Source organism: Oncorhynchus masou, chromosome 2 (assembly GCF_036934945.1).
Source record: "Oncorhynchus masou masou isolate Uvic2021 chromosome 2, UVic_Omas_1.1, whole genome shotgun sequence".
Lineage (NCBI taxonomy): Eukaryota > Metazoa > Chordata > Actinopteri > Salmoniformes > Salmonidae > Oncorhynchus > Oncorhynchus masou.
In genome coordinates, this window is record NC_088213.1 from 21,500,365 (window position 1) to 21,527,280 (window position 26,916).

Consider the following 26,916-nt stretch of genomic DNA (forward strand, 5'->3'; position numbering starts at 1 on the left):
GCTGTCTCTCTGTCTACTGGGATAAAGATAGGAGAGCTATGCTGTCTCTCTGTCTACTGGGATAAAGATAGGAGCTATCTGTCTCTCTGTCTACTGGGATAAAGGAGAGCTATGCTGTCTCTCTGTCTACTGGGATAGGAGAGCTATGCTGTCTCTCTGTCTACTGGGATAAAGATAGGAGAGCTATGCTGTCTGTCTGTCTACTGGGATAAAGATAGGAGAGCTATGCTGTCTCTCTGTCTACTGGGATAAAGATAGGAGAGCTATGCTGTCTCTCTGTCTACTGGGATAAAGATAGGAGAGCTATGCTGTCTCTCTGTCTACTGGGATAAAGATAGGAGAGCTATGCTGTATCTCTGTCTACTGGGATAAAGATAGAGAGTCTACTGGGATAAAGAGCTATGCTGTCTCTGTCTACTGGGTTAAAGATAGGAGAGCTATGCTGTATCTCTGTCTACTGGGATAAAGATAGGAGAGCTATGCTGTGTCTCTGTCTACTGGGATAAAGATAGGAGAGCTATGCTGTGTCTCTGTCTACTGGGATAACGATAGGAGAGCTATGCTGTCTCTCTGTCTACTGGGATAACGATAGGAGAGCTATGCTGTCTCTCTGTCTACTGGGATAACGATAGGAGAGCTATGCTGTCTCTCTTACTGGGTTAAAGATAGGAGAGCTATGCTGTCTCTCTGTCTACTGGGATAAAGATAGGAGAGCTATGCTGTCTGTCTGTCTACTGGGATAAAGATAGGAGAGCTATGCTGTCTGTCTGTCTACTGGGATAAAGATAGGAGAGCTATGCTGTCTGTCTGTCTACTGGGATAAAGATAGGAGAGCTATGCTGTCTCTCTTACTGGGATAAAGATAGGAGAGCTATGCTGTGTCTCTTACTGGGTTAAAGATAGGAGAGCTATGCTGTCTCTCTGTCTACTGGGATAAAGATAGGAGAGCTATGCTGTCTCTCTGTCTACTGGGATAAAGATAGGAGAGCTATGCTGTCTCTCTGTCTACTGGGATAAAGATGTCTGTGCTGTCTGTCTGTCTACTGGGATAAAGATAGGAGAGCTATGCTGTGTCTCTGTCTACTGGGATAAAGATAGGAGAGCTATGCTGTCTGTCTGTCTACTGGGATAAAGATAGGAGAGCTATGCTGTGTCTCTGTCTACTGGGTTAAAGATAGGAGAGCTATGCTGTGTCTCTGTCTACTGGGATAACGATAGGAGAGCTATGCTGTCTCTCTGTCTACTGGGATAACGATAGGAGAGCTATGCTGTCTCTCTGTCTACTGGGATAAAGATAGGAGAGCTATGCTGTCTCTCTGTCTACTGGGATAAAGATAGGAGAGCTATGCTGTCTCTCTGTCTACTGGGATAAAGATAGGAGAGCTATGCTGTGTCTCTGTCTACTGGGATAAAGATAGGAGAGCTATGCTGTCTGTCTGTCTACTGGGATAAAGATAGGAGAGCTATGCTGTATCTCTGTCTACTGGGATAAAGATAGGAGAGCTATGCTGTGTCTTTGTCTGTCTGTCTACTGGGATAAAGATAGGAGAGCTATGCTGTGTCTTTGTCTGTCTGTCTACTGGGATAAAGATAGGAGAGCTATGCTGTGTCTCTGTCTACTGGGATAAAGATAGGAGAGCTATGCTGTGTCTCTGTCTGTCTGTCTGTCTGTCTGTCTGTCTGTCTGGCCGCACGTCCATCCATCCGTCCGTCCGTCTGTCTGTCTGTCTGCATGAGGACGAGACAGGCAGGAGTGATGCGGAAACGTGCCACTGGAAATGGGCAGTGGGCTCACATAGACACACACACACACACACACACACACACACACATACATACACGCTTGCACACACACAAACAAATCATGAAACTTCAAGAAGTTTATACTGTTTAATTTAAATATTCCATCAAAATGTGTCAATTGCTTTAAACAAATCATTCCTGAAATTCCCATACCACTGGCATCCCTAAACTAAGTCTCAGTAGGATGAAATATGTTTGCTAGCAGAGGTCAACATTACATAGTTAAACAACACAGGTGTGCTTTTCTAACAGGAGTGACCAATAAATGTTCTTCAATAGAAGTTGTGCTCATTTAGTTAGCATGCAAAATTCTGCTCTGCCATGAACTAACATAGGACCGAACCTGATGGTAAAGTCAAAAGGCTCCTTAACAGCTTCTACCCAAAATCAAATGGCCACCCGGACTATTTACATTGACCCCCCTTCGCTACTCGTTGTTATGATCTATGCATAGTCACTTTACAAATGACCTTAACTAACCTGTACCCCCGCACCGTTTATTTAGTAAATATTTTCTTAACTCCATTTCTTGAACTACATTGTTGGTTAAAGGGCTTGTTAGTAAGCATTTCACTGTAAGGGTGTTCACTGTAATACCTGTTGTATTTGGCACATTTGACAAATAACATGTGCTTTGATTTGATAGTATTTGAAGTATATCAAACCTTTGTGTGAATTTTCCACTGACATCAATCCATGAGGTACAAAGTGTGTTTCTAAAGTCAGGGGACAGCTCTTTAAAGAAACACAATTTTGTTAGAACTACTATAGCTTAATCCATATACTGTACATTTATACATACAACTGAAAAAACACCAATATGGATGAATATAGCCCAGATTACTTTCTCTCTGACTGAGTCATTATGCTGCTGTCCATCCACCTGTCTCTGAGAGAAGAGAGAAGAGAGAGACGGGAGAGAAGGGGGTGTAGAAAAGAGATGAGGAAAGGAGAGGAGAGCTCCCACAAGCGAAGGCAGACTAGCACGGTCTCTTTCATCTCAAATACAGCTCACGAGACAAGAGTCTGAGCAGTTCTGTGTTGGTAAACTCCCTCTCAACAAGACACTTTAGGATTACAAAGGATCTCTCTCTCTCTCTCTCTCTCTCTCTCTCTCTCTCTATGTAGTCTGTCCACAAGAGATTAAAAAGGAAGAGGAATGGGAACTTTGGTTAGCACTTGACGGATGGCTGGTGAGAGGAGAGGAGAGGGGAGAGGAAAAATACAGAGAGAGAGAGAGAGAGAGAGTGAGGCAGAGGAGAGGAGAGGTTTAATATGCGACACACACTGGCTGAGATAAAAAGTAAAGATCAAAATAGAACTGAACCAGGCAGCCAAACAAAACGCGAGGCCTGAGAGAAAAAAACAAGAGAACAGAAAGAAATGTATGGAGAGTACCGGAAGGGTGCAAAATGGCCAGCCGAAAGACAAATACAAATACCTACAGTGGGGAGAACAAGTATTTGATACACTGCCGATTTTGCAATTTTCCTACTTACAAAGCATGTAGAGGTCTGTAATTTTTATCATAGGTACACTTCAACTGTGAGAGACGGAATCGAAAACAAAAATCCAGAAAATCACATTGTATGATTTTTAAGTAATTAATTAGCATTTTATTGCATGACATAAGTATTTGATCCCCTACCAACCAGTAAGAATTCCGGCTCTCACAGACCTGTTAGTTTTTCTTTAAGAAGCCCTCCTGTTCTCCACTCATTACCTGTATTAACTGCACCTGTTTAAACTCGTTACCTGTATAAAAGACACCTGTCCACACACTCAATCAAACAGACTCCAACCCCTCCACAATGGCCAAGACCAGAGAGCTGTGTAAGGACATCAGGGATAACATTGTAGACCTGCACAAGGCTGAGATGGGTTACAGGACAATAGGCAAGCAGCTTGGTGAGAAGGCAACAAATGTTGGTGCAATTATTAGAAGCTCCCCCTGCCCAATGACCATCTGGATGATCCAGAAGAGGAATGGGAGAAGGTCATGTGGTCTGATGAGACAAAAATAGAGCTTTTTGGTCTAAACTCCACTCGCCGTGTTTGGAGGAAGAAGAATGATGAGTACAACCACAAGAACACCATCCCAACCGTGAAGCACGGAGGTGGAAACATCATTCTTTGGGGATGCTTTTCTGCAAAGGGGACAGGACGACTGCACCGTATTGAGGGGAGGATGGATGGGACCATGTATCGCGAGATCTTGGCCAACAACCTCCTTCCCTCAGTAAGAGCATTGAAGATTGGTCGTGGCTGGGTCTTCCAGCATGTCAATGACCCGAAACACACAGCCAGGGCAACTAAGGAGTGGCTCCGTAAGAAGCATTTCAAGGTCCTGGAGTGGCCTTGCCAGTCTCCAGACCTGAACCCAATAGAAAATCTTTGGAGGGAGCTGAAAGTCTGTATTGCCCAGCGACAGCCCTGAAACCTGAAGGCTATGGAGAAAGTCTGTATGGAAGAGTGGGCCAAAATCTCTGCCGCAGTGTGTGCAGGAAAAGTATGATCTCTGTAATTGCAAACAAAGGATTCTGTACCAAATATTAAATTCTGCTTTCTGATGTATCAAATACTTATGTCATGCAATAAAATGCCGATTAATTACTTATAAATCATACAATGTGATTTTCTGGATTTTTGTTTTAGATTCCGTCTCTCACAGTTGAAGTGTACCTATGATAAAAATGACAGACCTCTACATGCTTTGTAAGTAGGAAAACCTGCAAAATTGGCAGTGTATCAAATACTTGTTCTCCCCACTGTATATGTGTTAAATGTCAGAACAGACATTGCTGGCTTACTAATGAATCCCATTTGTGGGAGAATAGAGCAGTTTTGGAGTCAAGAACAAATGCACAGTATATCTATAGTACTTTGTGATGTGTACTGAGTGTAGTAATGTGATGATCACATACATGTGTCACTTACTGTTGAGGTATAAAAGCCAAAGACAAAATTTGTAACATTAAGACTACCCAAAACAAAACATTAACACTTTCTATGGCTGGAGTTCTTTTCTTCATTTCAAACTCATGCTTTTCCACCCACCTGGGTCAAATACTAGTGTCCATGATTCAACAAAAGCACTCAAGCAGTTCAACACGTTTTCCCTAGCTACAGCGCTGTGTAAAAACGTTGATTCAGTGTGCAATTTATTTGAATCCAGATGGCAAACTGGCTTTCAGCTATTTCCAGCAGAGCTCTGTTAAATCCCCACACAGAGAGCTGAACAGTTGAAGAGCAGCGTTTTAGCTTCTATTTAGCACTTTCTCTTACTATCTTTATCTCCCTTTTCCCCCTTTCAACAGCGAGCTTCTCTCTCTCTCTCTCTCTCTCTCTCTCTCTCTCTCTCTCTCTCTCTCTCTCTCTCTCTCTCTCTCTCTCTCCATAGCGAGCTGAACAGAATGCAGAGCAGAGTTTTAGCTTCTTTTCAGGAAACTCCCAGGTGGTTATTGTGCCTTTGCTTCCCTATGGCACTCTCTCATCACTTCAGTCTAGATTGAGCTAGCAGGAGGCGCTCCAACTGACAGGGTAGAAACTCGATATAAAAGAAGGATGTGAAAATACAGCATGATGACGCTGCAGACCAGATGAGACGTTTTTCCTGAAGTCTACCACTCATTATTTTATATAACAACAACAGTGTGGAAACTAAAATGATTGACAGTGGCTTCCAACAATGCTTTAAAGGGATACTTCAGGGAAATGCCCTTTATCTACTTCCCCGGAGTCAGATGAACTTGTAGATTCTATTTGTATGTCTCTGCGTCCAGTTTGAAGGAAGTTAGAGGTAGATTCGCAAGTCAAAGCTTACTAGGGTTAGCACAATGACTGGACGTCTATGGTAACAGCTAGCATGCCATAGATGTCCGGTAATTGTGCTAACGCTAGTTAGCAATTGCGCTAAAGCTACAGTACTTCGCAACATACTTCAAACTGCACGTAGAGATACAAATGATATCCACGAGTTCATCTGACTCTGGGGGAGTAGATAAAGGACTTCATTGCCAAAATCCGAAGTATCGCTTTAAGCCTATACTTTCTTTAGAGACCTCAGTCAGCAACGCTGGTGTACCTTGAAGATGGGGGAGAGTTTGGAGATACATCCTCTAGGCCAGATCTTAAAAAGACATAAAGCTGGTCCGTTTCAAAGAACAGCCTCTATCTCTGTGATATTACATACATGTAGCATTTAGGTCAAGATTTCACAACATTCAGTTATTCCTTGAGGGGAATATAACAGTAGTAGGCTTTGTAACAAAAGTCAAACTAGTAGTAACCAAACATCAACATTCTGGGAGGACATTTATATATATATATATATATATACAGTTGAAGTCAGAAGTTTACATACACCTAGGTTGGAGTCATTAAAACTAGTTTTTCAGCCACTCCACAAATTTCTTGATAACAAACTATAGTTTTGGCAAGTCGGTTAGGACATCTACTTTGTGCAAGACACAAGTAATTTTTCCAACAATTGTTTACATATTATTTCACCATCACAATTCCAGTGGGTCATGCCTTTAAATAGCTTGGAAAATTCCCGAAAACAATGTCATAGCTTTCGACGATTCTGATAAACTAAATGATCATTTGAGTCAATTGGAGGTGTACCTGTGGATGCATTTCAAGGCCTACCTTCCAACTCAGTGCCTCTTTGCTTGACATCATGGGAAAATAAAAAAGAATCAGCCAAGACCTCAGAAAATAAATTGAAGACCTCCAAAAGTCTGGTTCAACCTTGGGAGCAATTTCCAAATGCCTGAAGGTACCACGTTCATCTGTACAAACAATAGTATGCAAGTATAAACACCATGGGACCACGCAGCCATCATACCACTCAGGAAGGAGACGCCATCTGTCTCCTAGAGATGAACGTACTTTGGTGCGAAAAGTGCAAATCAATCCCAGAACAACAGCAAAGGACCTTGTGAAGATGCTGGAGGAAACAGGTACAAAAGTATCCACAGTAAAACGAGTCCTATATCGACATAAACTGAAAGGACTCTCAGCAAGGAAGAAGCCACTGCTCCAAAACCGCCATAAAAAAGCCAGACTACGGTTTGCAACTGTACATGGGGACAAAGATCATACTTTTTGGAGAAATGTCTCTGGTCTGTCTCTGGTCTGATGAAACAAAAATAGAACTGTTTGGCCATAATGACCATTGTTATGTTTGGTGGAAAAAGGGGGAGGCTTGCAAGCCAAAGAACACCATCCCAATCGTGAAGCACGGGGTGTCAGCATCATGTTGTGGGGGTGCTTTGCTGCAGGAGGGACTGGTGCACTTCACAAAATAGATGGCATCATGAGGTTGAAAAATTATGTGGATGGAAAATTATGGATATATTGAAGCAACATCTCAAGACATCAGTCAAATGAACAATGACCCCAAGCATACTTCCAAAGTTGTGGCAAAATGGTTTAAGAACAACAAAGCCAAGGTATTGGAGTGGCCATCACAAAGCCCTGACCTCAATCCTATAATAAATTTGTGGGCAGAAGTGAAAAAGTGTGTGCGTGCAAGGAGGCCTACAAAGCTCTGTCAGGAGGATTGGGCCAAAATTCCCCTAACTTATTGTGGTAAGCTTGTGGAAGGCTACCCGAAACATTTGACCCAAGTTAAACAATTTATAGGCAATGCTACCAAATACTACTTCAACTGTATATATTCCTGAGGGTATTTGTCAGGCAGGGAGGCTATGCTATTGGCTGCTGAGCAGATGTTGGCTCTAGCAGAGTGTATGAATCTCAGCACAGCCCTAGTCCCCATTACAATGCAGCCAGGCAGTCAGCCAGGCAGCCAGCCAGGCAGGCACAATATCCCCAAGAGACAAGAGAGGACAACAACAATATCAACACAAATACACACACAGATACGCTCTTAGGCACAGAACATTAATTGGTGAGGAAAAGGAGAATGTGGTTCCCTTATTTCCGATAACATGAACAGAACTATATCACACGTCCGTGCTTATAGTAACACTATCTCCCATCATCAATAGCAGAGGCACTGTAACACATGTAATTAGCGTGATTGTGTGGAAACACCCTCAGTACATTAGCCTATATCCTACATACTCAACTGGCGGATCGCGGACCGGATCCGGACCCAGAACGGGGTCAATATAGACCATAGGCCCCCCCTCAAAAAATAGAATAATTAGACTTATTTTTTACTCGTCGGGCTTCGACCCTTGGAACCATAAACACACAAGACATGGATGATACATAGATGTGCAGGAAATTAGCTTTAAAACTGCACATTGTCTATCCGCCAACAAGAGGGGTGTGAACAGTTTGACGTCGCATGGGTTGCGAGGTCGGGGTTTGTTACTACGCTGATAAATGACATTATCCATCTGGACCTTTGCCACCTAGGAAATGTGTGTGACCGGGCCTTCTCAAATAGTACTTGAGTTCCCCTGGCCTCTATCACGCCGCACTATCCCCCATGCCTTAGTCTACATACAGCCTGTGTGTTTTTCATCTCCTCCACCAGTGGCTTAGGCCCTAAGCCCTGATAGGCTATGGAGAGGACAGTCAGAGGAGAGACCCGTGGGATATTGGGTTGTTGGGTATCCTCCAGAGTCCTGGGCTGCATCCTAAATACCTCTCTATTCCCTATGTTTTGACCTGGGCCTGTAGTGAATAGAGTACTATTTGGGATTCACACCAGACTAACCTGGCCAGCCTTTCACACTGACTGCAGGACACAGACATGCATCCTATACAGCGATGCCAAGAGGAAGGGGCCAGTGCCAGTCAACATTGGCATAATCAGTACAGCTAACATGTACAGGCCATCTTGGTGTAAAATTTCATCTTTCCCTCTCTCTCATTCTCCCCTCTCTCTCTCTATTATAGCCCCCTCTCCATCCCTCAATCTGTATCTTTCCTCTCTCTCTCCCTCCTTGTGCTGTGTTCAACTTCCTATAGCACCAAGCCCACTGAGAGGATGAGATGATAGTGTTGTCAGTAATGTGCAGAGCTAATGTGCAGAGCGTGCACCTCTATAGGGCAGCACAGCAATCATACTGATCCTCTCTCTCGTTCCTTTACAGGACGAAACACATCATTCCTTTGTAGCTCAGTTGGTGGAGCATGACACTTGTAACGCCAGGGTAGTGGGCTTGATTCCCAGGACCACCCATATTTAAAATGTATGCATGCATGACTAAGTCACTTTGGATAAAAGTGTTTTATAAATGGCATCTATTATTATATATTTATTATCATTCAGAGTGGCTGAACACACGCAAACACCCTTGGACACACACACACAAACATGCAGAGAAACACACAGATACACAAATAACCACACACACACAAACATCCAGAGAAACACACAGATACACAAATAACCACACACACACACACACACACATCCAGAGAAACACACAGATACACAAATAACCACACACACACACAAACATCCAGAGAAACACACAGATACACAAATAACCACACACACACACACACACACACACATATACAGGTACGGTGCTGCACACACACAAGTACGCACAAATACGCACCATAACAAGTATGAGCACCTCAGTAACAACATCATTAATATGCAGATTGAATATCAAAAGGAAGAGAAGACTTAATGGGATTCCATGAATTGCAGCAAACTGCAACAAAACAATGTTCAAGTTCACTGCTTTTGACACAATCATCTGTCTGAACAGAATCCCCCTCCCTCCCTCCCATTTCAAAGATGATGTCCTCTACAGCAGGAGAACTGCAGCACTCTTAAATAAGCGTTGTCACTCCTTTCAAGTTCATCATGAAAGAAGAAGGATAGCATACTCTATGTCTGAGCTAGAGTAGTGAGTGGAGCGGAGGTGGCACGAGGAGCGGAGCTGGAGCGGAGCTGGCGTGAGGAGCGGAGCTGGAGCGGAGCTGGAGCGGAGCTGGCGCGAGGAGCGGAGCTGGAGCGGAGCTGGAGCGGAGCTGGCGCGAGGAGCGGAGCTGGAGCGGCGCGAGGAGAGGAGCTGGAGCTGGAGGGAGCTGGCGCGAAGAGCGGATCTGGCTCGAGGAGAGGAGCTGGAGCGAGGAGTGGAGCTGGAGCGAGGAGTGGAGCTGGCGAGAGGAGCGGAGCTGGAGGGAGCTGGAGTGGAGCTGGCGCGAAGAGCGGAGCTGGAGCGAGGAGCGGAGCTGGCGCGAGGTGTGGAGCTGGAGCGGAGCTGGAGTGGAGCGTGCCCAATTTGACTGGAGCGTGGAGCGAGATTCCCAAATGCTCCAATTTTTCTCCAGTAGCGCTCACTTCGACCTCAGGGCATGCCCGGCCCAGCATGCATTTGTAGTGTACTTGTGTGCTGCTATAGCCCCTTGATTTAGCTACTGTCATGGAGTTCGCTAAATATTTTCATAAAGAAACTGAATCAAGGTGACTTACAAAGAAGAGGACCAAGAGCAAGAGAGTGTCCATAGTAGTGTCCATAACTAAAGAATCATTGTGGAATCTGAAAAGCATAATGGTGTACTTTACTTACTACATTGCACATGCTAAAAAAGGCAACGAGGTGGATAGATAACTACGTGTGTCATTGTGGCAAAGTATTTATAAACAAAAAATCTGATCTCTTAAACGTTTCATTCATTTTTGTTCTATTATCTATAGAATAGACCATAATTGAATTTGGCCAAATAGACCTGGCATATTCCCATGTTCAAGGAGCTTTCCGTTTTGATTGGGTTATTTTGCCTAAAAACGTTTAGGCCTACCTATAGAATCATTTTAAAAAACAACTCTGCATCTTTTCCCAGCCTGGCATCAGTGGCCAAAAGGGTGTTTAGCATCTCCAGTGGCTCTGCAAGTGTGGAGAGGATATTCAGCGAGGCTGGCCTGCTCTCCAGGCAGCATCGCGTGAGCCTGAAGGCACTGACTGGCCAACTCGTGTTTCTGAAAAATGAATTCTAAAAATGAATTCAAAAGGCACTAATAAGTCATATTTCATTTAATTTGTATATAATTCTAAGTAAGTCATAGCCTATATGAACAATTTATAGACTACACAGATTTAATTCCACAAAATGTTGTTTAAATGCTGAGCACTCGCAAATGTTTCACAATGTATTTATTTGTGGGCTATAGCCTTAAAATAATTGAAATACTATAGCCTAAATTTCCATTCCTTCTCTGGCTCCTTGTCTGGCTCCTGACCTATTTAGAGTGTTTATATGCTATTTAATATGACATGTAGCCTATTTGAAATTATGAGCGCTTCTTACATTCACCTTTCATTCATTTAATTTAAATCCATAAGGTTTGGTTTCAATACTTCAAAACCAATTGGTAGGTCCAGATAGTTACAAAAATAGATTGGTGTTGGTTAAATAGTGATTTTAATGAATGGAGCGAATTTGGAGCGGCAGTTTTTTTCCTATGAGTGCAGAGCGTTTTCTATCGGAGCTGTGGGAAAGGATGATGAGCTCTGGATGCTCCATGAGCAATGAGGGGGATTACCAACCGCTCAACTCCGCTCACAGGCTCTGGTCTGTGCCTCAAATGGCACCCTATTCCCTTTATAGTGCACTACCATAGGGTTCTGGTCAAAAGTTATACACTATATAGGGAATATGGTGCCTCTATCATATTCAGAAAACTTGTTTAGGTTCCCCAATGCATAGACAAGCAGCTTGCCTGCACAACGAAAGCATCTTCTCCTCCAGCTATAAACCCATCTTCAGAGGCTGTACTGATGTATTCTCTAGAGGTGCACTGCTACACACGGTGGATTAACACTTGTGGAATTCTGTCTGCTTTGATCTGTCTCTTCAATGGCTTGATCACATGGTGTAGGTTTATAGTCAGTGGTTGCTCTTCCTTCATACAAAAAACTATGACTCAGGCAGTCATCTCTTTGGAATATGGGAAATTCTGACAAAATAACTGACTTAGAAACAGCAGGATATGCTAACTTGTGGTGTATTCAAGGTTAAAAATGGAATCTAAAGTTTGGAATTTCCACTTAAAATGTCAGACTTAACGAAAAATGTATCAACCCCTACAAAAAATCTCAATTCATTATAATCCACATAATAATTCACATTTCCTGTTGCTGCAGGATTATTTCCCAGCTGTAGCAAACTGGCTCAAATGAATATCCTACATCTGTCTAGGTAGATGATCTGAACTGTCCAGACAAATCAATGAAGCTATTGCTCATTGCCAAATGAAGACGAGAAGGGACAGATGAAAGTGATAGATGTCTAGAAGAAATTCATAAAAACATTCGGCCACATTAATTTCGCAGTTTCCCAGTTTCGCAGACAGACATGCATTGGTTCTGTAATCCAGGAGACTAAACAGACTTCATAATCTCCTGCTTGATTCCCAATAACATTTCAACGGGTTAATGTAATGTGCAGGGAGCAGGATACACACGAGGCGGTGCATAAAAGCTGGGATATTGGATCATTAAACTGTTTTGATTACACTGATAGACCTCCGCTCAACTCAGCATGCACTCCTCAGCCAGATTCATTACTACTGCTCAGATCAGTTTGCTTTGGTTCACGTGTGAACTTTTTGGCTTGGCACAACTCGACCACCTGTGTGTGGTGTGTATGTGTGTGTGGTGTGCGTTAGAGGTCGACCGATTAATCGGAATGGCCGATTAATTAGGGCCGATTTCAAGTTTTTCATAACAACCGAAAATCTGTATTTTTGGACACCGATTTGGCCGATTTTCTTATCTTCTACTTTTTACACCTTTATTTAATCTTTATTTAACTAGGCAAGTCAGTTAAGAACACGTTCTTATTTTCAATGACGGCCTAGGAACGGTGGGTTAACTGCCTTGATCAGGGGCAGAATGACAGATTTTTACCTTGCCAGCTCGGGGGATTCAATCTTGCAACCTTACAGTTAACTAGTCCAACGCTCTAACCACCTGCCTCTCATTGCACTCCACGAGGAGACTGCCTGTTACGCGAATGCAGTAAGCCAATATAAGTTGCTAGCTAGCATTAAACTTATCTTGTAAAAAACAATCAATCAATCTGCACCTGAACAGGCAGTTAACCCACCATTCCTAGGCCGTCATTGAAAATAAGAATTTGTTCTTAACTGACTTGCCTAGTTAAATAAAGGTAAAATAAATAAAATATCAATCATAATCACTAGTTAACTACACATGCTTGATGATATTACTAGTTTATCTAGCATGTCCTGAGTTGCATATAATCGATGCGGTGCGTATTGTTGCTCAAATGTGTACCGAACCATAAACATCAATGCCTTTCTTAAAATCAATACACAGAAGTATATATTTTTAAACCTGCATATTTAGCTCAAATAAACCCAGGTTAGCAGGCAGTATTAACCAGGTGAAATTGTGTCACTTCTCTAGCGTTCATTGCACCAGAAACAGTGTATATGCAACAGTTTGGGCCCCCTAATTTGCCAGAATTTGACGTAATTATGACATAACATTGAAGGCTGTGCAACGTAACAGGAACATTTAGACTTATGGATGCCACCTGTTAGATAAAATACAGAATGGTTCCGTATTTCACCGAAAGAATAAATGTCTTGTTTTCGAAATGATAGTTTCCGGATTTGACCATATTAATGACCTAAGGCTCGTATTTCTGTGTGTTATTATATTATAATTAAGTCTATGATAGAGAGTCTGACTGAGCGGTGGTAGGCAGCAGCAGGCCCGTAAGCATTCATTCAAAAAGCACTTTACTTACCCAGTTGCGGCCCACTTCTTGGAGGCAGGCCACTCGATATCGTCTCTGCGTTATATTGGCATCGAACATGTCACCCTCCCTAGGAGAGGGGGTGACCTTGATAATTTATTGTTAAAACGAGAGGCTGCCTGGATCTTTAACTCAACGTAGACTTTGATCTGAAGCCATTCTTGTAATTATTGTGACTTTGCCATTGTAATTGTTTGTAAGCATTTGTAGTCAAATGATTTTATGATCGTATGCTATCCATTTGTTGTTTGTATGCTGTTCTTTGTATCCCATTTTAATATTTTATAATTAACCAATGATATTAGGCCACTCTTGGCCATGATACACTGTGTCTTTTGACACTACATAAATGAGTCATCCTGCAGTGTTTGTGATTATACCCTGATGAAGACAGCTTGGCTGTCGAAATGTTGGTAATTACATTTTTGCATCTGAGCTCCTAGAGTGTGCGGCTCTCTTTCATTTTCAAATATCAGACCGTATACCATGGGTATGACAAAACATGTATTTTTACTGCTCTAATTAAGTTGGTAACCAATATATAACAGCAATAAGGCACCTCGGGGGTTTGTGAAATATGTCCAATATACCACGGCTAAGCGCTGTGTCCAAGAACTCCACATTGCGTTGTGCATAAGAACAGTCCTTAGCCGTGGTATATTGGACATATACCACACCCCCTCGTGCCTTATTGCTTAATTATCCTATGCCAAGATATTACATTTTATGTACCTTGTTTACATTATTCTCTATCTAATCTTTCTTGAGGGACGTTATTAATTTAAAGTAATTCATGATAAATCCATCGGTATTGTCACGCCCTGGTCGAAATATATTATGTTTATTCTTCATTTATTCGGTCAGGCCAGGGTGTGACATGGGTTATTGTGGTGTGTTTTTGTCTTGGGGTTTTGTGGGATGTCTAGCGTAGTTTATGGCTGCCTGAGGCGGTTCTCAATCAGAGTCAGGGGATTATCGTTGTCTCTGATTGGGAACCATATTTAGGCAGCCATATTCTTTGAGTGTTTTCGTGGGTAATTGCTCCTGTCTCTGTGTCTTTACCAGATAGGACTGTTTAGGTTTTCACGTTCCGTTTGTTGTTTTTGTATTGTTCGTGTTTTTTCGTTCTTCATTAAACATGTCTCAAAAATACCACGCTGCATTTTGGTCCGCTCCTCTTTCAACAGAAGAAAGCGGTTATAGAATCACCCACCACAACAGGACCAAGCGGCGTGGTGACAAGCAGCGGCAGCGGGAGCAGCGAAAGGAGGAATGGACATGGGAAGACGTTTTGGAAGGCAAGGGTTGTTACACTTGGGAGGAGATACTGGCTGGAAGAGATCGCCTCCCATGGGAACAGGTGGAAGCACTTAGGAGAGCAGAGGCAGCCGGAGAGAGGAGCCGGCGATACGAGGGAACACGGTTGGCTAGGAAGCCCGAGAGTCAGCCCCAAAAATTTATTGGGGGGGGTGCTCAGGGAGAGAGTGGCAGAGTCAGGAGTCAGACCTGAGCCAACTCTCCCTGTTTATCGTGAGGAGCCAAGGAGGAGACCAGAACCAGAGCCGGTGTTGGAGGTGAGCGAAGCAGAGACTGTGAAGGAGTTAATGGGGAAATTGGAGGAGAGAGAAATGAGGGAGTTGCTGTGTTGGTGCTTTTTGCATGGAATTCGCCCGACGGAACGTGTCAGGGATTTGATGGCACCTGGGTCAGCGCTCCATACTCATCCTGAGGTGCGTGTTAGTCGGCTGGTGAAGTTGGTGCCAGCCTCACGCACCAGGCCTCCTATGCACTTCCCTAGCCTTGCACGTCCTGTGCCAACACTGCTCTCAAGATCTCCTGTACGCCTTCACGGTCTAGCCCATCCTGTGCCACCTCCACACACCAGCCCTCCGGTGGCAGCTCCCCGCACCAGGCTTCCTGTGCGTGTCCTCGGCCCAGTACCACCAGTGCCAGCACCACGCATCAGGCCTACAGTCCGCCTCGCCTCTCCAGCGCAACCGGAGCCTTCCTCCTCTCCTGCGATGTCGGAGCCTCTCGCCTCTCCAGCGCTGCCGGAGTCTCCCGCCTGTTCAGCGCTGCCTGAGCCTTTCTCCTCTCCTGCGCTGCTGGAGTCTCCCACCTGTTTAGCGCAGCCAGAGCCTTCCTCCTCTCCTGCGCTGCTGGAGTCTCCCGCCTGTTTAGCGCAGCCAGAGCCTTCCTCCTCTACAGCGCTGCTGGAGTCTCCCGCCTGTTTAGCGCAGCCCGAGCTGTCAGTCTGTATGGAGCAGCCAGAGCTGTCAGTCTGCATGGAGCAGCCAGAGCTGTCAGTCTACATGGAGCAGCCAGAGCTGTCAGTCTACATGGAGCAGCCAGAGCTGTCAGTCTACATGGAGCAGCCAGAGCTGTCAATCTACATGGAGCAGCCAGAGCTGTCAGTCTACATGGAGCAGCCAGAGCTGTCAGTCTTCATGGAACAGCCAGAGCTGTCAGTCTGCATGGAGCTGCCAGTCTGCAAGGAGCTGCCAGTCTGCAAGGAGCTGTCAGTCTGCAAGAAGCTGCCAGTCTGCAAGGAGCTGTCAGTCTGCAAGGAGCTGTCATTCTGCAAGGAGCTGTCAGTCTGCAAGGAGCTGCCAGTCTGCATGGAGCTGCCAGTCTGCAAGAAGCCACCAGAGCTGTCAGTCTACATGGAACAGCCAGAGCCGCCAGTCAGCATGGAGCAGCCAGATCCGTCAGTCAGCCAGACTCTTCCAGATCTGCCAGTCAGCCAGCCAGGTGGATTGTATTTATCATCATTAGTCATTTAGGTCAACATTGGATCATTCAGAGATCCTCACTGAACTTCTGGAGAGAGTTTGCTGCACTGAAAGTAAAGGGGCTGAATAATTTTGCACGCCCACTTTTTCAGTTTTTGATTTGTTAAAAAAGTTTGAAATATCCAATAAATGTCGTTCCACTTCATGATTGTGTCCCACTTGTTGTTGATTCTTCACAAAAAAATACAGTTTTATATCTTTATGTTTGAAGCCTGAAATGTGGCAAAAGGTCGCAAAGTTCAAGGGGGCCGAATATTTTCGCAAGGCACTGTATTATGTTTATTCTTCATTTATTCGGTCAGGCCAGGGTGTGACATGGGTTATTGTGGTGTGTTTTTGTCTTGGGGTTTTGTGGGATGTCTAGCATAGTTTATGGCTGCCTGAGGCGGTTCTCAATCAGAGTCAGGTGATTATCGTTGTCTCTGATTGGGAACCATATTTAGGCAGCCATATTCTTTGAGTGTTTTCGTGGGTGATGGTTCCTGTCTCGGTGTCTTCACCAGATAGGACTGTTTAGGTTTTCACGTTCCGTTTGTTGTTTTTGTATTATTCGTGTTTTTTCGTTCTTCATTAAACATGTCTCAAAAATACCACGCTGCATTTTGGTCCGCTCCTCTTTCAACAGAAGAAAGCCATTACAGGTATCTCTTAATTTCTCTGGACAGATTGGGGCATCCTAATACTGCTCCATATAGGATGAATGTGTACACTGAGAGAATATACTCTATACTGAGAGTGACTACAGCGGGAATCTTCATTGCTCCTGTGCTGACTGTGGATCCTACAGGCACTGCTGCAGAGTCCTGAGCTATCCCAGTGACATCATCACTGGGTGAGGATAGAGGGAGCATACAGCGGTTGCAAAGTGAGCTAAAAGATTATATTTTTGCTTCCTGCCTGCACCACAATGAAATGAAAAATCACTACTAGCAGCAACATGTCTGTTGCTATCGTGGTGTGTGCATCTGTGTTTGCGTGTGTGCGTCTGTGGGTGTTTGTGTATAAACAGCCCCAAAAACATGTGTGCTGTGATGCCTGCTATCATAGCAGTCTGAGGTAGAGGTGAACCGCTCCATGAAATATTCACTCCTGGCACACATTTGTATTATTTATTGTCGTGGGTCCGCACAGCAACAGTAGAGCCGCTTGAACCCTAAACAGACAGTCAGAGACAGCTCCGTCATCACTGCCTCACTGCTGACGGAAGCAGCCTGCCAGTCCGCTCTGCAGGCAGGCACGCTGTGGCTCGAATGTCTGTCTGACAGCGACTAGGTACATATTCACTAAGCTACAGAGAAAGGTGTTTATCTATCAAGGTTTGTAAGCAACAGAACTGTGCTTATGTTCCAGTAAGGCTGAGCATTCTACTTTATAACCAGTAATGTGTGCTCTGGTATGTTCCTGATATGTAATAGGACATGGAATGGTATTAATGTGTATTGTCTGGTAATGACTTAGTATAATTCAAAACGACTAGTAACTAATTAACGACCCAAATAAACAAACTATTCATAGGCTATTTGTCACGCCCTGGTCAAAATATATTATGTTTATTCTTCATTTATTCGGTCAGGCCAGGGTGTGACATGGGTTATTGTGGTGTGTTTTTGTCTTGGGGTTTTGTGGGATGTCTAGCGTTAGTCTATGGCTGCCTGAGGCGGTTCTCAATCAGAGTCAGGTGATTATCGTTGTCTCTGATTTGGAACCATATTTAGGCAGCCATATTCTTTGTGTGTTTCGTGGGTGATTGTCCTTAGTGTTCTTGTTCCTGTCTTTGTGTTAGTTTACACAAGTATAGGCTGTTTCGGTTTTCGTTACGTTTTTTTGTTTTGTAGTATTTGTATTGATTCGTGTTTACGTTTTGTTCATTAAACATGGATCGCAATCTACACCCTGCATTTTGGTCCGACTCTCCTTCACCGCATCAAAACCGTTACAGAATCACCCACCACAAACGGACCAAGCAGCGTGTCGACAGGCAGGAGCCACAGGAGAAACAGCAAAGGCAGCAGCAGGAGCAGCGTAAAAAGGACTTTTGGACTTGGGAGGAAATCCTCGACTTGAGAGGACCCTGGGCTAAACCAGGGGAGTGTAGCCGCCCCAAGGAGCAACAAAAGGAGGTGTCGACATGGGAGGACGAATTGTTTGGAGAAGGACCCTGGGATCATCCTGGAGAATATCGCCACCCCAAAGAAGAACTGGAGGCGGCGAAAGCTGAGAGCCTTTGGTATGAGGAGAAGCAACAGCAACAGCAGGAGCAACAATATCGGGACTACACTACTTGGGAGGAAATAGACAGGTGGGCGGTCGACCCAGGGAGAGTGCCGGAGCCCGCCTGGGATTCACTGGAGCAGTGCGAAGAAGGTTATAGGAGAATGGAGATGGCGAAGCAAGCACGGCGGCGCGGAAGGAAGCCCGAGAGTCAGCCCCAAAAATGTATTGGGGGGGGGGGGCTCACAGGGAGTATGGCTACGCCAGGTAGGAGACCTGCGCAAACTTCCTGTGCTTACCGGAGGGCTAAAGAGACCGGGCAGGCACCGTGTTATGCTGTGGAGCGCACGTCGTCTCCAGTGCGGGTGCATAGCCCGGTGCGGTATATACCAGCTCCTCGTATTGGCCTGGCTAGAGTGGGCATCGAGCCAGGTAAAGTTGGGCAGGCTCGGTGCTCAAGAGCTCCAGTGCGCCTGCACGGTCCGGTCTACCCAGTACCACCTCCACACCCCAGTACCACCTCCACGCATCAGACCTACTGTGCGCCTCTCCTGCGCTGCCGGAGTCTCCCGTCTGTTAAACGTAGCCAGAGCCTTCCTCCTCTCCTGCGCTGCCGGAGCCTCCCGCCTGTTCAGCGCTAACGGAGCCTTTCTCCTCTCCAGCGCTGCTGGAGTCTCCCGCCTGTTTAGCGCAGCCTTCCTCCTCTCCTGCGCTGCTGGAGTCTCCCGCCTGTTCAGCGCAGCCCGAGCTGTTAGTCTACATGGAGCAGCCAGAGCTGTCAGTCTGCATGGAGCAGCCAGAGCTGTCAGTCTACATGGAGCAGCCAGAACTGTCAGTCTACATGGAGCAGCCCGGGCTGTCACTATACATGGAGCAGCCAGAGCTGTCAGTCTACAAGGAGCAGCCAGAGCTGTCAGTCTGCATGGAGTAGCCGGAGCTGCCAGTCTGCATGGAGCTGTCAGTCTACAAGGAGCTGTCAGTCTGCAAGGAGCTGCCAGTCTGCATGAAGCAGCCAGAGCTGCCAGTCTGCAAAGGAGCTGCCAGTCTGCAAGGAGCTGACAATTTGCAAGGAGCTGCCAGTCTGCACGGAGCTGCCAGTCTGCACGGAGCCACCAGAGCTGCCAGTTTGCAAGAAGCTGCCAGAGCTGTCAGCCTACATGGAGCAGCCAGAGCCACCAGTCAGTGTGGAGCAGCCAGAGCCGCCAGTCAGCATGGAACAGCCAGATCCGTCAGTCTGCCAGGATCCGCCAGTCAGTCAGACTCTTCCAGATCCGCCAGTCAGCCAGACTCTTCCAGATCCGCCAGTCAGCCAGACTCTTCCAGATCCGCCAGTCAGCCAGACTCTTCCAGATCCGCCAGTCAGCCAGACTCTTCCAGATCCGCCAGTCAGCCAGACTCTTCCAGATCCGCCAGTCAACCAGACTCTTCCAGATCCGCCAGTCAACCAGACTCTTCCAGATCCGCCAGCCAGCCAGGATCTGCCGGAGCCAACTACCTGCCTGAGCTTCCTCTCAGTGCCGGACTTCCTCTCAGTCCCGAGCTTCCCCTCAGTGCTGAGCTGCCCCTGTCCCGAGCTGCCCCTCTGTCCCGAGGTGCCCCTCTGTCCCGAGCTGCCCCTCAGTCCCGAGCTGCCCCTCAGTCCCGAGCTGCCCCTCAGTCCCGAGCTGCCCCTCAGTCCAGTGGGGTTCTGGGTGAGGACTACTAGGCCATGGTCGGCGGCGAAGTTGGACTATCCTAGGACGCGAGGAGGGGGGACTAAGACATTTATAGAGTGGATTCCACGTCCCGCGCCGGAGCCGCCACCATGGACAGACACCCACCCGGACCCTCCATATTGTTTTGATGTGCGTCCGGGAGTCCGCACCTTAGGGGGGGTTCTGTCACGCCCTGGTCGAAATATATTATGTTTATTCTTCATTTATTCAGTCAGGCCAGGGTGTGACATGGGTTATTGTGGTGTGTTTTTGTCTTGGGGTTTTGTGGGATGTCTAGCGTTAGTCTATGGCTGCCTGAGGCGGTTCTCAATCAGAGTCAGGTGATTATCGTTGTCTCTGATTGGGAACAATATTTAGGCAGCCATATTCTTTGTGTGTTTTGTGGGTGATTGTCTTTAGTGTCCTTGTTCCTGTCTTTGTGTTAGTTTACACTAGTATAGGCTGTTTCGGTTTTCGGGACGTTTTTTTGTTTTGTAGTATTTGTATTTATTCGTGTTTACGTTTTGTTCATTAAAGGATCGCAATCTACACCCTGCATTTTGGTCCGACTCTCCATCACCGCATGAAAACCATTACACTATTAGTGTGTAACTGCAATTCTACCATGGACGTAAATACCATATCAAAATATTTCTGTGCTTCTTATCCGACACTCTACAGGTCACCTGGGACTGGTGTGGTTAAAGGTCCACTTCTGGTGCTGCTGGCTAAATATGGAGGTGTAAGGTTTCATGCAACGCCTGCCTGAAGTTGGCACACAACCAGAGTTGTTTTGTTCTTCCAAACTGCTATGGAGTATACCGTATCTTAACAGCTGTACACCACTGCCTCCAGGAATGGGTTGGGCACAGCAGCTCACATGCAGCTTAACCAAGTATTAGAGAGATGCATGTTGGGTTTATCAGTTGTCATGGTGAGTAGTTAGTAAAAGTAAAGGAGAAAACTCACCAGACCAATTGTCGGTCTGCACAGTGCAGGGCTGCTCCTCCACCGTCCGCTTGCTGTCAGAGCGGTGGGATTTAGGGACCACCCACTGTTGGCGACTGACCATAATGACCATCATTTTCACACGTTTCTACATGGAGAATCGCTTTGTACTTGGTTTGCAAATTACATCCACCACTCTGTTCAGAGGTGGTAAGTAGTCTCGCCGGCAGATGCTCGACAATCCTACCGGTCTGTCCACGTCATAGTATTAAAAATCAGCACCATTTCAAGCTGTCAGTGACAAGGATGCAAATGTTTAAATTCTGAAATTTGGCATCAGAGATTTTTTTTGAATTGCTGAAAGAGCAGCAAACAAAGGGACAAGCTGAAGCAGTCAGTGTCTGCATCCTAAATGGCACCCTATTCCCTATGAAGTGCACTGCTTTTGACCATAGCCCCATAGAGCCCTGATCAAAAGTAGGGCACTAAATAGGGAATATGGTGACATTTGGGATGTATCCAGTGACATCATTAGAATCATGGTTACTACTGTCATGACTACAAATCATCCTAATCTGAGAGAGCACCAAAGCCTTGGAGGATTTATCTCACTATTCCTCTACATTATGGATTAACCATGTTGTTGCAGGGTGCCTTCGAATCAAAGTGACATGCGTTGTGTAGATTCAGCTCTGTGGCGTCAGGACTGGTTCAAATAGTATTTGTGAGCGTTTGCTTGAGTCTGTTTGCCTTTACTGTACGATTAGTTCTACTGCACCAGGCCTATTCACCTAAGCACAGCTGAAGTATTTGAAAGACAACAAATACTATTTGAACTCAGGCCTGGTGGCGTAGAGTAGGCCTGTAGCTAGAGGGACTGATAAGCAGAGGTGTGGCTGTCTAAATCACATCTTCCTGCTATTCTAGGTTCTATTAAGCCTGAACCAGCAGTTAGAAAGATATATAAATAGGGGAACAACAATCCCAGTCTCAGGACTATCATGGGGTGAAATGATCCCACTTGGAACCCTCTCTCTCTCCTGTAATGTTCACTCTAGGTGGAACCTCAGTTTCAGGATTTATTTGGTATTGCATGTAGGAGAGATTATTTTGACTGGGAATGATTGGGGATTAACCCACATGCAGTTTTAAGAAGTCCTTTTGGTAATAACATGTTCATGTACAGTAACAAATGCACTTATGACACTCCAACTTTAAACAAAGTACAATTAATAAAGGCTTTATATAGCATACTTAATAAGCACAACATAAATGCTTCACAAAGAACCTATAAGTGTATGTCATACTCTATAAATGGTGGATAAACATACATAGTGCGTTGTGCCACATTTGGCAATTGACCTTACAGTGCGAATGGGAATGTCAGTGTCAACCTTTATAAAGCATGATATACACTTATAGATTATTTGTGAAGTATTTTTGCAGTGCTTACAAAGCCTTTATGTATGCTATTAAAAACCTTAAAGTCATACTTCATTTAAAGTGGGACTCAACAACTAAATGTGCTGGTATGATCAAAGACGAGTATTGTATAATAATGAAGAAAATGCTTCGATAATTTTAGATAATCTCTGTTAAATTTCAACGGTCTGCTTGTATTTTGCCAATAGGGACATAATTATGATCAAACTGTATGGTATAGGCATGAGAAGAAAGAAAAGAGAACTTGACATCTACAATAGGCTTTTCTATCTAAATGTTGGCTCCAAAAACAAAGCTGCCAAGCCCTTTCCTGCAGTCCATGACCAAAAGCACCCTCTTTGGCCTCATGGGTGAAATGTTATTCAGATTTTTCCTAATTTAATCGTTATTAAAGATTATTTTTAAAAACCTGACCCGAAATCTGGTGTTTCTAACTCAAACTGTTTTGTTATATTTTAATATTTTGTAATATATATAGAGTGTAATATTGGGTAGCAAACTCAAAATATAATACATTTCAAGTCTATATCTGACATGGTACAGGTGTCTTATTTTTTTAAGCCCATAACCATGTGTGTGAAGTGTATACTTTTGTTTTAAAGTAGATGTGTTTAAGACTTACCAAGAATCACTCTGTGTGAGCCTGATTTAGCCCACTGCAGTAAAAGTTTAACAAACCCCAACATTAACAGGCAACACGCCAGGCAGTAAACAACATAACTTAACAACGCCCACTTAGACGAAAGCAGCGGAAGTCTATTTCAATAATGCATTTACAAGACAAAATCAGAACTCCATCCAAGTCCTGCATTAGAATTCCAGGGAACGGTGGTGATTTCATTAGTGCACCACAGAATGCAGCATCTTGACTGAGACCTGTAGACTGTGGACGTCCCAAATGGCACCCTACTTTTGACCAGACTCCTATGAACCCTGGTCCAATATAGTGCACTACATAGGGTGCCATTTGGGACACCACCACTGACTCTGTGCCAGTGCCTCAGTCAGCCATACTGATGAGGAGGAGAGGACTTCTCTGCTCTTCTGGATCAATAACGTTATATCAAAGACAGAGGCATATTTAATTCAAGCTCCTGTCTAAAGTTATTAATAAATGTACTTGTTTCTGTTTTAAACTATGAATTCCAGGCGAATTGAAGAGGGTCAAAGTAAGGAATACCAATGTGCCGTTAAGACTAGAAGAGCTTTGGGGAAAATACAGTACATTTCAAGACTTGGCTAGGAGTGATTCCAGTTTCCTTCAAGGTGAGGAAGACCAAACACCATCAGAAGTTAAAATGTTCATCTTACCACAAAGTCAGTGCATCTCAAAATCTTGAGTTCCCTCCTTTTTTTAAACGTTTATTTAATTACTGCAGTGGGTTAAATCAGGGGCACACAGAGTGTTTCTTGGTAGTCTAAAACAAATCTATTTTGAAACACACACAGGCTTACAAAAAAGAAGATACCTGTACCATTTCAGATTATTTTGAGTTTGCATCCAAATGTTACACATTGTATACATCACAGAAGGCAGAACTATAACAAAACTGTTTAACATATAAAACAGGATTTTCTGAATTTTTTTAACAATGTTGATGAATGAAATTATGACAAATATGAATAACATTCCACCCATGAGGCCACTAGATGGCACTTTGACCATTTGACTGTCATCAGTATCATAAAGGGTTTGAATATGTCCTGTTCCAAACCACCCTGTAACAATAGAGAGCAGAAGATCCAGAGATGCATTCAGAATAGGACCAGAGAGCACATTATAAGCTGAGTACGGCTGTGAGCAGTGCAGCCCTAAAGCGTTGAGGTACACAGACTAATAACGCCCAAATGCAGTATATAAAGAGCTGAAGCTCTCTTTCTCCCATACACTCTCTCACATGTTCTCTTCCAATGCATGTCTGTCTGTCTGTCTGTCTGTCTGTCTGTCTGTCTGTCTGTCTGTCTAGCTATCCATCTATCCATCTACCTCCCCTTCCCTCTCTCTGTGAGAGAATTGCAGATCATCAACAACGGTCTGAGAGTGATTCAAATGTGACTTGTGACAAGCCTTAAAATGTGTGTCCTGGAGATGTGTCTTGTGTTTGAATACTTTGTCTCTCTCTTAGAGCAGATGCAAGGGCCTGATCAGGCATGGATCAGCAAAAGGAAGGTCAGGGTCATTACAATACTCAGAAAGTCAGAGGTTCTGATACAAAGAACGCAAAAAAATAGTAATGTTGATTGATTGCAGATTGATTGCAGATGGCTGATTGATTGACTGACCTCTTCTGACCTCTTCTCTGATAAGGTATCAGCATTTGTTTACAGACTTTACATGGTTGGTGTTAAATCCTGCCATTTCCTTTCAATTCAGTGTTTCAGTCACATTGGAAAGTAGGCTATAGTTTTCCTTTGTCAGATCCCAGAGATGTTGTGGATGGTGAAGGTCTCTACATATTGTCATTACTAATATGATGGTGAGGCGAACTGTCACATCTCTAAGCGTCCATGTTTGGAGACACTGTTATTGATGCTGATTATCACTCTTTACCTAGGCCAATGCCAGTCTAAGACCAAGACAAACATAGAACATATGAAAAGTGTCATAGATCAATAGATGATCCATAGATTATCAATATTGTAAAATGAACGATTCAGGATAGTTGCAGTGCATTGAAGCCATGCTTCCAAAATTCAGCCAGCAGAATGATATCAAATACCCGATGAGATACATTAGATCGTTACACATTTAATACGCAATGCAGATTACGGTTTTCTATATTTTCATCAAGCTGTCATGTGATGCGCACAAGTAGCAGATACTCAGGCGAAAGAGACATGACCCACAGTGGGGCAACCAACGGTGACAGCAACAGTATCAATATAATAGGTTCCCTGCTTGCTAAACAGGAACTGACCTGGATCGTGCAGGTGTACTCCGAGTCATCCAGCAGCCTCACGGTACAGTTGTATTCTCGTTCCAGATTCCTGATGCTGCCACTCATGAAACGGCTCAGCATCTTCTTGCTCTGTGTCTGTGAATGGGACCACAAAAAACTGCACACAGCATAGATGTAATGTCACATCAACAACGTCCCTCCTCTTTGGTCCAACACCTGGATAGCAGCAATGTCAATCTACAGCGGTGGTTGAGCATTGTATTTCCGGTAGCCCAGATGTGATATCGCACTGAATGCTCAACGGCTGGGCAACCAAAGAACGTATACTGTATCAATCACTCACTCAGTGTGATAAAATGTTAGCCTGCTGCTGAGGTCCAGTTAAACTGTTATCATACCTCCAATCTCTTCATTGCTCTCTTCAGTCAAATGCTGCTGGGCGGGCCAAGGACGAGTCTCTGAATGACGTGTCTGCGCGACAGTCAAAGCCGAGGAAATTGGCTACATTTCTGTGTGTTAACCACAGGTTGGTTCTCCGCGGGAGCATTGTGACGAATAGTCATTTCGAATCTCCCACGTTTCCATCAGAATGCAGGGCCATGCCCATCAGCTGAAATAATGCCAGTCAGCCTACATCACCAAGGATACGAATAGCCAGCAAGGACTGCTCGACCTGTTTCGATGAGCTGCTCAGTTCAAGAGCTGTTGACATTGTATTTCAAATCGCACCGTATGTAAATGAGTGCATGACGCGCTCGAGGAGAGCGGCTGGAAAGGAGGTTGGCGAGCGAAAGGTGTTAATCGTAGACTGTTTCATAATACAGAGAATGCAATAGTCATATTTTTCTAGATTCACCCTTTGAAAAACCAGGAAATATGCAATGTTAATTACCAACATTAATCACTGAGGTAAGGGAAAACAATGATCATGTAACTTATTATAGCCTAATGTACCTATAATTGATCTCACCCGGGGAGTCTATCATTTATTGCATAGACTAGGCCTACTATTAAGATTGTCTGGTTATGCAATAGGCTGTTGGCTCCCTCAGGTGGTGTGTAATTTCTAGTGCAGTCTTGGTAGTCTTGAGCAGGTGGGCCACTAGACCACTAGGAGAAGCCGCTGGAAATGGTTGACATAACGATATGTACCTGCCCTACCTGCTTTATCTCAGTGTGCGTTTATAATAAGTAGAGGGGTGGATTGGATCGCAGATATTTTTGATATAACTCAATGATATAACTTATCAATTAGGCCTATCATTAATGAAAGACTCATGTTTCAACCAAGTTTTGTTTAACCCGTAAGAGTCTAAATCCTGTCTATGTTCTACTAAGCTATATGGAATTGTTTAAAGAAGGTCATACCAAGGATCATTTTGCTATGTGGTTTTG

The 26,916-nt window shown here is 44.5% G+C and overlaps 1 protein-coding gene across 2 annotated transcripts in view; it reads right to left on the minus strand.

Moving 5' to 3' along the window:
* LOC135553756 (FERM domain-containing protein 5-like) overlaps positions 1-25,641 on the minus strand; it is a 131,188-nt gene extending 105,547 nt beyond the window's left edge. For both annotated transcript variants that reach the window (XM_064985708.1, XM_064985702.1), the window contains exon 1: positions 25,540-25,641. In XM_064985708.1, coding sequence (XP_064841780.1) covers positions 25,540-25,641 — 102 coding nt within the window. The remainder of the gene's footprint in view (positions 1-25,539) is intronic.
* Positions 25,642-26,916: the final 1,275 nt, after the last annotated feature.